At 41.2% G+C, this 11972-nt stretch overlaps 1 protein-coding gene and 1 long non-coding RNA gene across 5 annotated transcripts in view; both read left to right on the top strand.

Moving 5' to 3' along the window:
- LOC123504815 (Y+L amino acid transporter 2-like) overlaps positions 1-6810 on the top strand; it is an 85705-nt gene extending 78895 nt beyond the window's left edge. For all 3 annotated transcript variants that reach the window (XM_045255649.1, XM_045255651.1, XM_045255650.1), the window contains 7 exons: positions 1500-1644; positions 2407-2530; positions 3031-3134; positions 3566-3662; positions 4620-4769; positions 5657-5834; positions 6326-6810. In XM_045255649.1, coding sequence (XP_045111584.1) covers positions 1500-1644; positions 2407-2530; positions 3031-3134; positions 3566-3662; positions 4620-4769; positions 5657-5834; positions 6326-6378 — 851 coding nt within the window. In that variant the 3' untranslated portion in view covers positions 6379-6810. The remainder of the gene's footprint in view (positions 1-1499; positions 1645-2406; positions 2531-3030; positions 3135-3565; positions 3663-4619; positions 4770-5656; positions 5835-6325) is intronic.
- Positions 6811-9608: 2798 nt separating this feature from the next.
- On the top strand, positions 9609-11538 carry LOC123505035. 2 transcript variants are annotated; one of them, XR_006675028.1, is made up of 4 exons: positions 9609-9623; positions 9853-10171; positions 10644-10775; positions 11135-11538. It is a non-coding gene; the product is annotated as an uncharacterized LOC123505035 (long non-coding RNA). The 2 variants fall into 2 exon arrangements; XR_006675027.1 differs by lacking the exon at positions 11135-11538 and having other exon boundaries at positions 10644-11085.
- Positions 11539-11972: the final 434 nt, after the last annotated feature.

Raw genomic sequence — 11972 nt, forward strand, 5'->3', positions numbered from 1 at the left:
TTAGTACACACACACACACACACACACACACACACACGGCCCGGTAGCTCAGTGGTTAGAGCGCTGGCTTCACAAGCCAGATAACCGGGGTTCGATTCCCCGGCCGGGTGGAGATATTTGGGTGTGTCTCCTTTCACGTAGCCCTGTTCACCTAGCAGTGAGTAGGTACGGGATGTAAATCGAGGAGTTGTGACCTTGTGTGTGTGGTGTGTGCCTGGTCTCAGACCTATCCCAAGATCGGAAATAATGAGCTCTGAGCTCGCTCCGTAGGGTAACGTCTGGCTGTCTCGTCAGAGACTGCAGCAGATCAAACAGTGAATACACACACACACACATACACACACACACACACACAAGGGGTGACAATTACCAATGACCTATCGCCAGAGAGACATATAAACAAAATAATTGGAGAAGTATTGAACTTATTGAGGAACATAAGAGTGGCGTTCGTATATTTAGATGAAGAAATGATGAAGAAAATAATTACTGCAATGATAAGACCGAGGCTTGAATATGCAACAATACAGTGGGCTCCGAACTTAAAGAAACACATAAGGAAACTAGAGAAAGTACAGAGGGCTGCAACGAAAATGGTGCCTGACTTAAGAGATTTGACTTATGAAGACAGACTGAAAAGAATGCAACTTCCGACCCTGGAAAACAGAAGAGAAAGGGGAGACCTGATAGCAATATACAGAGTGATGATTGGCATGGAAAAAATGGATAGGGAAGATCTGTGTATGTGGAATGAAAGAATGTCGAGAGGGCATGGGAAAAAACTAAAAATGGCCACTTATAGGAGAGATGTGAAAAAATATAGCTTCCCTCATAGAAGGGTGGAAGCATGGAATAGTTTAGACGTGGAAGTGGTCAACGCAAGGAATATTCATGATTTTAAGAAAAAGCTGGACATTAATAGATATGGAGACGGGACAACACGAGCATAGCTCTTTTCCCGTATGTTTCAATTAGGTAAAACAATTAGGTAAATACACACCTGGTCTCAGGCCTATCCGAAGATCGGAAATAATGAGCTCTGAGCTCATTCTGTAGGGTAACGTCTGGCTGTCTCGTCAGAGACTGCAGCAGATCAAACAGTGAACGCACACACACACACACGGCCCGGTAGCTCAGTGGTTAGAGCACTGGCTTCACAAGCCACAGGACCGGGGTTTGATTCCCCGGCTGGGTGGAGATATTTGGGTGTGTCTCCTTTCACGTGTAGCCCTGTTCACCTAGCAGTGAGTAGGTACGGGATGTAAATCGAGAAGTTGTGACCTTGTTGTCCCGGTGTGTGGTGTGTGCCTGGTCTCAGGCCTATCCGAAGATCGGAAATAATGAGCTCTGAGCTCGTTCCGTAGGGTAACGTCTGACTGTCTCGTCAGAGACTGCAGCAGATCAAACAGTGAATCACACTATATATATATATATATATATATATATATATATATATATATATATATATATATATAATGATTTTCATCTTCACTTTTCAGGCAACACAGAGAACTTCAACAACTCCTTCCAAGGCACAAGCAGTGAACCAGGCGAGATAGCCGTCTCCTTCTACTCGGGCATATTCTCTTATGCTGGATGGAACTACCTCAACTTCATGACAGAGGAGCTGAAGAACCCTTTTGTGTGAGTACCATTCCTCCCTCACTCAGCACCACGCTGATTGAATTGTGATGCCATGGCAGGACACAAACACAAGCTAAAGCAGGACTGGCTGCTGAGGTGCTTTCCTTATGCTCCAGGCAGTTAAGATTTGCCCTTTTTGTCATGTCAGATTCAGATTCAAGTTTCAGTCAGGTTTACTTCACTTATTTGTGATTGATTAATTTTCTGCTCTTTTGTAATGGAGAGCATACTTTTTTGTATTATTGTGACAGAATGGTCTGTCTTCTCTAAGCGTATGCGTTTGCTTATTATCTGTCATCTTGAAGTCATAATAATTGAATCATATATTTGCATTTTGGACTAGTGTATTTTGCTAATTATCTACACATATGTTTTTATTCCAAATTGACATGCCATTTGAAAGTGTATATGAATACAAATCATCTTCCTATTTTTATATTGATTTCCTGGTTGGGATGGCAAATATCATTTTACTAGTTACAGTGTTATCCTCATGAGGTATTTTGTTCTTTACTTGTATTCTGTTCAGTTACTTTTGTATATGCAGTATTTATTTGAAGGAAATAGTAATATCTTGTTCTCATTATTGGTTTTTCTACATATTACATCTTCACAAGAAATAATTAAGAACAGCTTCTCTAGAATATGAGCAACATTGAGAAGGCTATGTCCTGTTAGTACATCATTAACTGAGAGGTATAGTGAGCTCTATGATCCGATACCACCACCAGCCACCACCTAACTACTATGCCCCACCCACAGCAACCTGCCCCGGGCCATCTACATCTCCCTGCCACTGGTGACGCTTGTGTACGTGTTGGCCAACGTTGCCTACCTGGCCGTGCTCACTCCTGTTGACATGCTGGCCTCAGACGCCATTGCTGTTGTGAGTACACCAGTGACAGTGTCCATGACTGATTGGTGTTGTGTTGTTGGTGGCACCGTGTGATTGTTGTGGCACAGATAACAGATAAGCCAGTCAGGTCAACCAGTTTTACCTCTAAAGAGAACACAATTACAGTCGACATTGTTCAGATTTTTCTAGTGTTCTATGAGTGTACTCTTTATACTATACTTTCTTTCTAATTAGTACATGTAATAACTTCAATATTTTGTTCCACAATGTATTTACCTTATGTGATGATTAGTACAGGTGTCATTACATTACAGGAAAATTCAATATCAGGAGTTACTATTATCATTAAGTTTTGGCTCATGTAGCAGCATCAGACGTCAAGCATTATAGAATATAGAAATTACTCCTTATCCATTGTCTCTCAATTTTCTGCCCATTGTTTTTTATTACTTTTGTCATACATTGTCTAAGCCGGTGGTCAGTCTTACAGAACTTGAGCCTCTAAGTTGTTGTTGTTGCCTTCATGACAGACCTTCGCTGACCGCCTGATGGGGAGTGCCAGTTGGGTGATGCCCCTGCTGGTGGCCCTCTCAGCCTTTGGTGGCCTCTCGGTGCACATCATGACTTCCTCCAGGTGGGTGTTGCTCTTGCTTGCCTTTCACAACCATTTCAATATGTTCATCCTCTTATTTATTTGTTCATGATATGTATAATCTTCCTATTTAATTCATTACTCTTCCTGACTCATTCTTAGCTAAGGGAGACTAGTTAGACCCCACAACATCTGCACATCTCAGGTTATCTGTCACTATATCAGGCTGATGTAGTGCTTCAGGGTAGGCAGACAAGATAAGGCATTTAGAGAAAACTGAACTACTCTTCCTCTCATACACTTGTCTCGCTATAACAAATCCATGTTACTTCACTTCAATAGTGAATCTGGACTCTCTTAAGAAAAACAGTTAAGAAAAGTAAAGGAACCTGGAAGAAGCCATCTTCCTGTACTCCTTGTCCAAATTATGACTGGTAATAATGTCCCATTCACCAGCTTCATGATGTTGACAGGCTGTGCTTTGTGGGTGCAAGACAAGGCCACTTCCCAGACAGCCTTGCTCTCATCAACTGCAAATGCAACACTCCAATGTCTTCCCTCATCTTCCTGGTAAGACATTGTTCATTGCTGTGTGTGTGTGTGTGTGTGTGTGTGTGTGTGTGTGTGTGTATTTACCTAATTGTATTTACCTAATTGTAACATACGGGAAAAGAGCTATGCTCGTGTTGTCCCGTCTCCATATCTATTAATGTCCAGCTTTTCTTAAAATCATGAATATTCCTTGCTGACCACTTCCACGTCTAAACTATTCCATGCTTCCACCCTTCTATGAGGGAAGCTATATTTTTCACATCTCTCCTATAAGTGGCCATTTTAGTTTTTTCCCATGCCCTCTCGACATTCTTCCATTCCACATACACAGATCTTCCCTATCCATTTTTCCATGCCAATCATCACTCTGTATATTGCTATCAGGTCTCCTTTCTCTTCTGTTTTCCAGGGTCGGAAGTTGCATTCTTTTCAGTCTGTCTTCATAAGTCAAATCTCTTAAGTCAGGCACCATTTTCGTTGCAGCCCTCTGTACTTTCTCTAGTTTCCTTATGTGTTTCTTTAAGTTCGGAGCCCACTGTATTGTTGCATATTCGTGTGTGTGTGTGTGTGTGTGTGTGTGTGTTTATCTTTATGTATGTTATCATTGTAGTTGATAGGTTCATCGGGGTGGCTTTTATGTAAACAACATACACAGACAGTCTTAGGTGGGGATATTTTCTTTGCTTTGGAGTATCTCAAGTTGTTATTTGTCTATACACATTCAATCTATTATTTTGTAGCAATCACTTCCTGTATCAGAACAAAAGTATGCAGGACTGGTTCAAAGCACCTGATGCCACAACCCCACATGATCAGACCAGACATCACTTCTTGTATTGGCCCACCTGCACTTCTTCCCTAAGCTTTTACTAGTCTCTGTCTTAATGAGAGTTAGACAAGACATTCTATTCTAACCACAGCTTGCAATAATCAAACACTCACCATCACCACCACCACCTCTCCTTCCTCCTCCAGGGCGTGTTATCTCTGTTCTACCTCTCCACCACGGACATTTACCGCCTCATTGACTATGCCAGCTTTGTGGAGAGCACGTTCATCCTGTGTAGCATCGCCAGTCTGCTGTACATGCGCTGGAAATACCCTGACATGGAGCGTCCCATTAAGGTGAGCTCCAGACAGTAGTGATGGCTGTGATTCAGATTTATTTATGGTTTTGTTTACATTATATATTTTTTTTATTGATTTATCGTGTATATATGTGTGTGTTCTCACAGTTGAATATAGGAATGGGATTATGATGATTCAGCCATAGAAAATGGAGCAATAGAAAGAGATAGAGTAGCAAAGTGGGAGAAAAGGATTGAAAGTAGTGAAGTAGGTGAAAGATAGGGCTAGCAGGAGAAGAAGAATGGCATGCATGCCACTTGGGAACAACAGTGATTAATCTGAATGGAGATCATACTGGAGAAATACCAGCTTTGGGAACCATGGCTTTGAGAGTGAGTGCTGGGCCAGGGAGTCATTGACCTCATGGGTGATGCCTCTAGAGAAATGTTTGTTTCTCTTACTGGAAGCTGAACCAGGCAAGTTGTGACTCCCTAGATGAAGTGAGAAATAAAAGAAATGTATTGCATAATGAATGTATTGCCAACATAAGTTAGACACCACCACCAGGACCACCATCACATCACATCAATATATATATACTATCGTTTCATAGCTTATTTATAGTTGAAATGTATAATCATCTTGATTATCTATTAAACAATGGTAAAGCCACTTAACTCTGAGAAGGTTGTGTGGATTGGTGAGGTACACTCTACTGTGCTTCCTGTGCTGTGAAAGCTCTTCTGTTATGATTATTCCTTATAGGAGCTATTAATAACACCTGTTAGATATAGATGTGTAATATGATAGTAGTTGAAGGAGGTATAGGTAGTTGTCACGAAAACAATACTATGGTAAATATACTATAGACAAATAGCATGGTGGTAGTTAGAAGAGGACATGGATGGCACAAGAATAAAGCACCTTCCTCTATCTCTGTGCAGGTGAACATCATCGTGCCCATCGCCTTCCTGCTGGTGTGTGGCTTCCTGGTGTTCCTACCACTATACGTGCGTCCATATGAGGTGGGCATGGGCCTGCTTATCACCGGCTCTGGAATACCTGCCTACTTCCTCTTTGTGTACTGGGAGAACAAGCCGAAATTTATCAGAACACTACTTGGTGGGTAATCTTGTTTGGTGTCTGTGCATGGTTATTCTTTTATTCCTGGCCTGTTAGGCTAGTGTGTCCCAATATAGTAATAAGACAATACTAAGAATTATGAAGGAACCTTCACTACTGGAGGTGCACTGAAAGACTAGGACTCCCTTTTCTGTCTGTCTTAGATATATCTATACAAGGTCAGTAATATTCAATCTGTCAAATTCTTCTTGGCAAGAAAATAAAATGACAAACAGAACAGTTTACCACCTCCTTGTATTAAACTATTTCATTATCATCTATTCACTCATACCAACAGCTGGAGCAAGGCATATATATGCATGTATACATACTTTCATTAGCATAATGTTGTAATAACATTCACAGTATTTTCTCACATCTTAGCCTCAAGCTTCATAAATTTACATGCATCTAGCTCACAAAGAGTGCATAGAATTAAGTATGAATTCCTTCACAGCCAACACTGACATTTTTATGTGTCCTTCCAACAGACCTAAACACTTTCGTGACGCAGGTGCTCTTCATGTCTGTGAAAACTGAGTGAGGAGTGACTGACTGCACCTCTTCTATCATTACTACCATCACTGCTGCTGCTGCTGCTACTGCTGCTGGTGCCCTACCATGGCTGCCAAGAAATGTGTGTGTGTGTGTGTGTGTGTGTGTGTGTGTGTGTGTGTATATCATTATATCATGAAGCCTTCACATGTTTTACCCACTCAGTTCTGATTATGTGCATCATGGCAAGTCACACTGTTGGTAGACAATGGTTATCTGAAATGTTCCCTACTTTAATCCCCCCTGAACTGCTGTTACTGCTGCTGCTGCTGCATCCTTGGTGATCTATTTACATTTTTGCTCAAGTGGTTTGTGTGTGTGTGTATGTGTGAAGCAGTGTGAGTGTACTGATGGAGTGGAGGGCAGCTGGCTGGTGTGAGTGGTGCTGTCAGTGATGGCAGCATACACACACACACACACACATATATATATATATATATATATATATATATATATATATATATATATATATATATATATATATATATATATATATATATATATATATATATATATATATATATATATATATATATATATATATATATATATATATATATATATATATACATATATACACACACACACACACACACACACACACACACACACACACACACACACACACACACACACACACACACACACACACACACACACACACACACACACACACACACACACACACACACACACACACACACACACACACACACACACACACACACGTGGCAGAATCAACACTGCAGCAGATTTGTGAGCCTGGATATGCTCTTTATAATCTGTGATACTTTTCATAAAGGGAATATTGAACAATAATACATTGTTTATTAGTTACTGTATGTTGATCATCAGCTGATTCTGCACCTTTTTAGCTTATGATTTGTAATCGATTCTGAACTCAAGAAATACTTGAAGATTCAATTTACAGATGAATTGAATAGTATTCCAGTTGTATATAGAGATAACAAATTAAGTGAAAGTATTAGATGTTTGTTTTGAGATATTTTGATTTTTAGGTTTTCACCAAGAGGGTTATTAGTCCTGGTCTTTGCTTATTGCCTGTCTGGATGTCACAGTGACTGGCCTGTGATGGGGAGCCTCAAGCATGTGGATGTCTGGCATCTGTGTGGTCCATTCTGGAGGAGAGTGTGCTGAATGGGTGCTAACTGGCACCACATGAGCTTATTTGTTGGTAGACCCAGAGTTCACAGTTGCTGAATCAGTGAGGCAGTCTTGTTAGGGAAGTTTAGTGACTGAACACTGAAGGTTGACTAAACTCCTCATGGGCTACAGCTATACTTGTGGCTCGAAGGTTAGAGTTGTGTACCTTGAAAGTCTTGAAGTGAGTCCTAGTGCTTTTGCCTCACCTAGCAGGTGTCTGTGGGCTGTGGTGTCTTTACAGTCAGAAAAGTTGTATTAGCCCGACATCTTTTTCCATTGTCTTTAACATTTTCTCTCAATATTAAGTCCAGTAATTCAGGCTCTCTCCTAACAAATAGAACAAGTGACAGATGCTAAGATCACAGGAGTTAAGATTGAGATAAATACTAAACAGTGAGAGTGAGTGTGGCAAATTACATGACCTCTGACCACACTCAACCAATGGGATGAATGAGCATGGCCTGACTGTGTGCTGTGTGGAAGCAGTCCTTGGGTGAGGTGCGGCCAGTGTGACACTCATAGTCACTGGAGCAGCCATGAAGCCTCAAGATAATTGTAAACTAATGTAGCTTTGGCACAAGCCTTTGTTATCAGATGGGGTTTCCTCCTCCACAATGCTCCTGTCTTCCACTCCGATGGTCAGCCACTACCTGCACCTCAGCCTTGTAGGGAACTTAATTAATGTCTCCTGCTTGTGGGTGACAGCATGAAGAAAAGGAAATAATGGACACCTTTTCATTTCTGCATAGGGCAATAGGGCAAATGATGGGTGTGTGTGTGATTCACCTTGGTCGCCTGCTGGTCACCCAGTCAGTCTCTCCAATTACGGAGCAAGTTCAGAGCTCATAGACCGATCTTCGAGTAGGACTGAGACCACATAACACACTCCGCACACCGGGAAAGCGAGGCCACAACCCCTCGAGTTACATCCTGTACCTGTTTACTGCTAGGTGAACAGGGACCACACATTAAGAGACTAGCTCATTTGCTCGCCGCTTACCAGGATTCGAGCCCGGCCCTCTCGATTATGAGTTGAGCGTGGTAACCACTACACTACGCGGTGTGTGTGTGTGTGTATATATATATATATATATATATATATATATATATATAGAGAGAGAGAGAGAGAGAGAGAGAGAGATGGTTCGCATGCATTTCATAATTTATCTTAGTTTTTTTCTGGGCATTTATGGTGCTGAAAGACAAGAAAATTCATACATAATCTACAATCACTCATTATTAATCTTTTTGTTTTAGTATTTTTTTTCATTATCATCAAGACCATGCTGGGCTGTAATTATTGTGTGTGTGTGTGTGTGTGTGTGTGTGTGTGTGTGTGTATAATTGTATTCATGTCCAGTGGCAAATCAGATGTATTTTGCTCATTGGTGTGTGTGCGTGTGAACAGTTTTGGCCCAACACTGGGTAATGATGATGTGTAAAGCATATTTTTCTAGGAGCAAATGAGGCAGTGTGTTCGCCAGGCATCAACACGTCACTTCATTGTTACCATGTTTTTAAGAATGAAATAAATGTGCCTTTTTTATAGCTAGCTTGTTTGATTATCATCACCTCGTGTGTGTGTGTGTGTGTGTGTGAGAATCATGCTGGATTTCTAAGAAGTGCTACATTAGTTGTACTCTCTGTTGAGCTTAGAGATGATGCAATGGTTTGAATCCAAGAAAGCTGAAGACGTGAGTGAGCTGAGACCTGCCGCGCAGCACAAGTCCTATTGGTTCAGCTGAGAGGAAGGAGCTGTGGGTTGTCTCCCTCCCTACTGGAGCAGAGCTGCACCACATGCCTCCATTTTTGGGATTCATCTATAGCTGTGATTCAAGATATTCTACGCAGCATGGCGCAGCGTGACCCGGGAAGGGTCCATGGCTTTAGTTTAAAGTCGAGTATTCTGCATATCTTAAATGTACAGTACCTTGCTTGAGGTGGTTTCCCGTCCGTGGGCTGGAATCACATTTCCGCTGTTTGTGACCTATAGTAACTTTTGTCTAGAAAACGATGTCAAGGGCACCGGGTGACCAAAGATGAGACAAGTGGTGATAAGATTCAGAACAGGTAAGTGCTAGAGTTAACTAATGAAATGAGCAGAATTGGGAACCAAGGAGGCTGTGGATAAGTTCTTCATAATGTTGCCTTACCTCAAATTATCAAAAACTCATCATGGTGTGTAGGTTATACAGTATATATATATATATATATATATATATATATATATATATATATATATATATATATATATCAAAACCAATGCTTATCAAAGATAAATCATCCGAATCCAAACTAGAACGAAGCCACATCCGGACGAATTCGGATCCCTCAAGCGTGCGCATTTTTAGAGACACCAACGCTGCCGGTGACCTGCTGGCTGCCTTTCTCGCCTAGGACGTGGACGTGGAAGGACGTTGTGTTGTTTTGAAGTGCCTCTGTGGTGAGAAGTGTACCCTGGTGTGGGTGAGGTACCAGTTTCGGACAGCGAGCTGACAGGCGCCAGACTGCGGTGGTGATCAGCTGACGGGAGCTTCCAGCTGAGCCTGTGAGCCAACAAGTCAAAGGTTGCTCCTCTGCCGTCTCGTGACGGACCATCTGCCCGGCGTCAACATCTGGTAAGGCTGATGTCTGTTAGATAAATCTAGCACAAGTGACTTGGCTTGGCAGCGGCCATCCTGCCGCTGCCTCACGGTGCTCATGCTGGGACTGCCTCCTCGCTTTCCCTCGTTCCCAACCCTGGGGTGGTATGCTGCAATCCATCATAGCTAATGACGTCATCACTACTCTAGCTGGCAGGTCCCACAGAATTCATCACTCTTATGACGTACTTGTGTCGACGGCGTTGCTTCATCACCTTTAGCCTTAATTTTACAATGCACGGAAAGAAATTGTTGCTATTGAATTTGTGAAATGAAGTAGAGTCTTTGTAGTGTTTTCCTTTGGTGTAATGATTTAGATTTTATCTAAGAACTTCTGGTAAGTTAGATATAAAATGGAAATTAGTTTTGAAAAAAAAAAATGCACATAAACAGTGTCCCGTTGAAGAGTCTGTAAACAATTGTGCCATTTCCCGCGAACTTTCTTTAGCAGGAGACGAGTGAGCGCACAAGAGACAAGATAATGGAAGACCCACTAAGCAAGCGTTCAGGAAAGCCCAACAGGGGAGAGCAAAACAACACTACAACTCCTGAGGAGATTGATGACATCACTCTGCAGATGGTTATTATTGTATATATTTGTTAAACAATTGAAGTAAACTATTAATTTTTGTGCTTGCCATTTATTGTTATGTACATGTATGGTTCCTCTTAACATGATAGACAAAAGGAGGTCACTTCCGTAATCCAGTATGTTTGTTACACAGCATGAGAAATATCACTGGGAAAGAATCTAACTGGTGGAATGAATTATTCTAAAATTCAAGTTACCTAAACCTGTTTGTCAAATCAACATGAACTTATTAATTATAAACTTATTATTATTAACTTGTTATTGCACTTGAATATAACCTCAAATCAATATCATCTCATTATTTAGTATCTTTTTACACCCATTTCATAATGGTATTCATTACTTAGTGAAGAGCAAGGTGCCAAGAGACAAACCTCCCTTCTAGAAGAGCCTTAGACCATGCTGTGGGAAAAGCTGCACAGGCCATAGAAAAAGCTGCATGGGCACAGAAAGCACCTGCACAGGCAGAGGAAGCAGCTGCAAGAGAAGAGGCAGAAGCTAGTAGACTAAAACAATTGTATCTAAAAATAAAAAGAGAAAAATGCTTGAAAATGTAAACAATGAAATAAATGTAAGAGAGGATGCACATAGACTTTTGAGTGTGAAATCTTATTTGCATTATGTTTATGCAGTTGTCAATCCAAAAATATAATTGCTGTTTTTTTACAGTAATGCCTATAGCACCTGTAAGCACACTTGAAGAGTGTATGGGAAGCGCTGTTCAGCTTCTGCCCATTAGTGGTACAGACAATTTTATTTATAGTGGCACTCATATTAGGGCCCATATCACCACCCAAGCTCACCTTGAGTGTAACCACCTAGAACCTGGGTATCATGGTGACATGTAGGTAACTTTAAACCACTCGACAAATGGCAAAGTGTTTTAAAGCTGTACATGGTGGGATTCGAAACCTACACATGGACGTCTGTCGATCCCATGCTCTCCACCTTATCCACTGCGCCACCGCCTGTTATATAAGTTGTCATATAATGAGTACAAGTGATGGTGTGAGTGCATATAGTAAGGATTAACTCAAATGAGTAATGACAAGTGGAAGAAGCAAAGGATTGCATGATTGACTATTTAATGTTGTTTTTGCTGTTCATAGGAAAATATACAATTATGCAGGAATGATTCAGTATAAAAATGCTGAAGAAAGTAAGATCAGTAAAGGAGGCAGACAT

Source organism: Portunus trituberculatus, chromosome 17 (assembly GCF_017591435.1).
Source record: "Portunus trituberculatus isolate SZX2019 chromosome 17, ASM1759143v1, whole genome shotgun sequence".
Lineage (NCBI taxonomy): Eukaryota > Metazoa > Arthropoda > Malacostraca > Decapoda > Portunidae > Portunus > Portunus trituberculatus.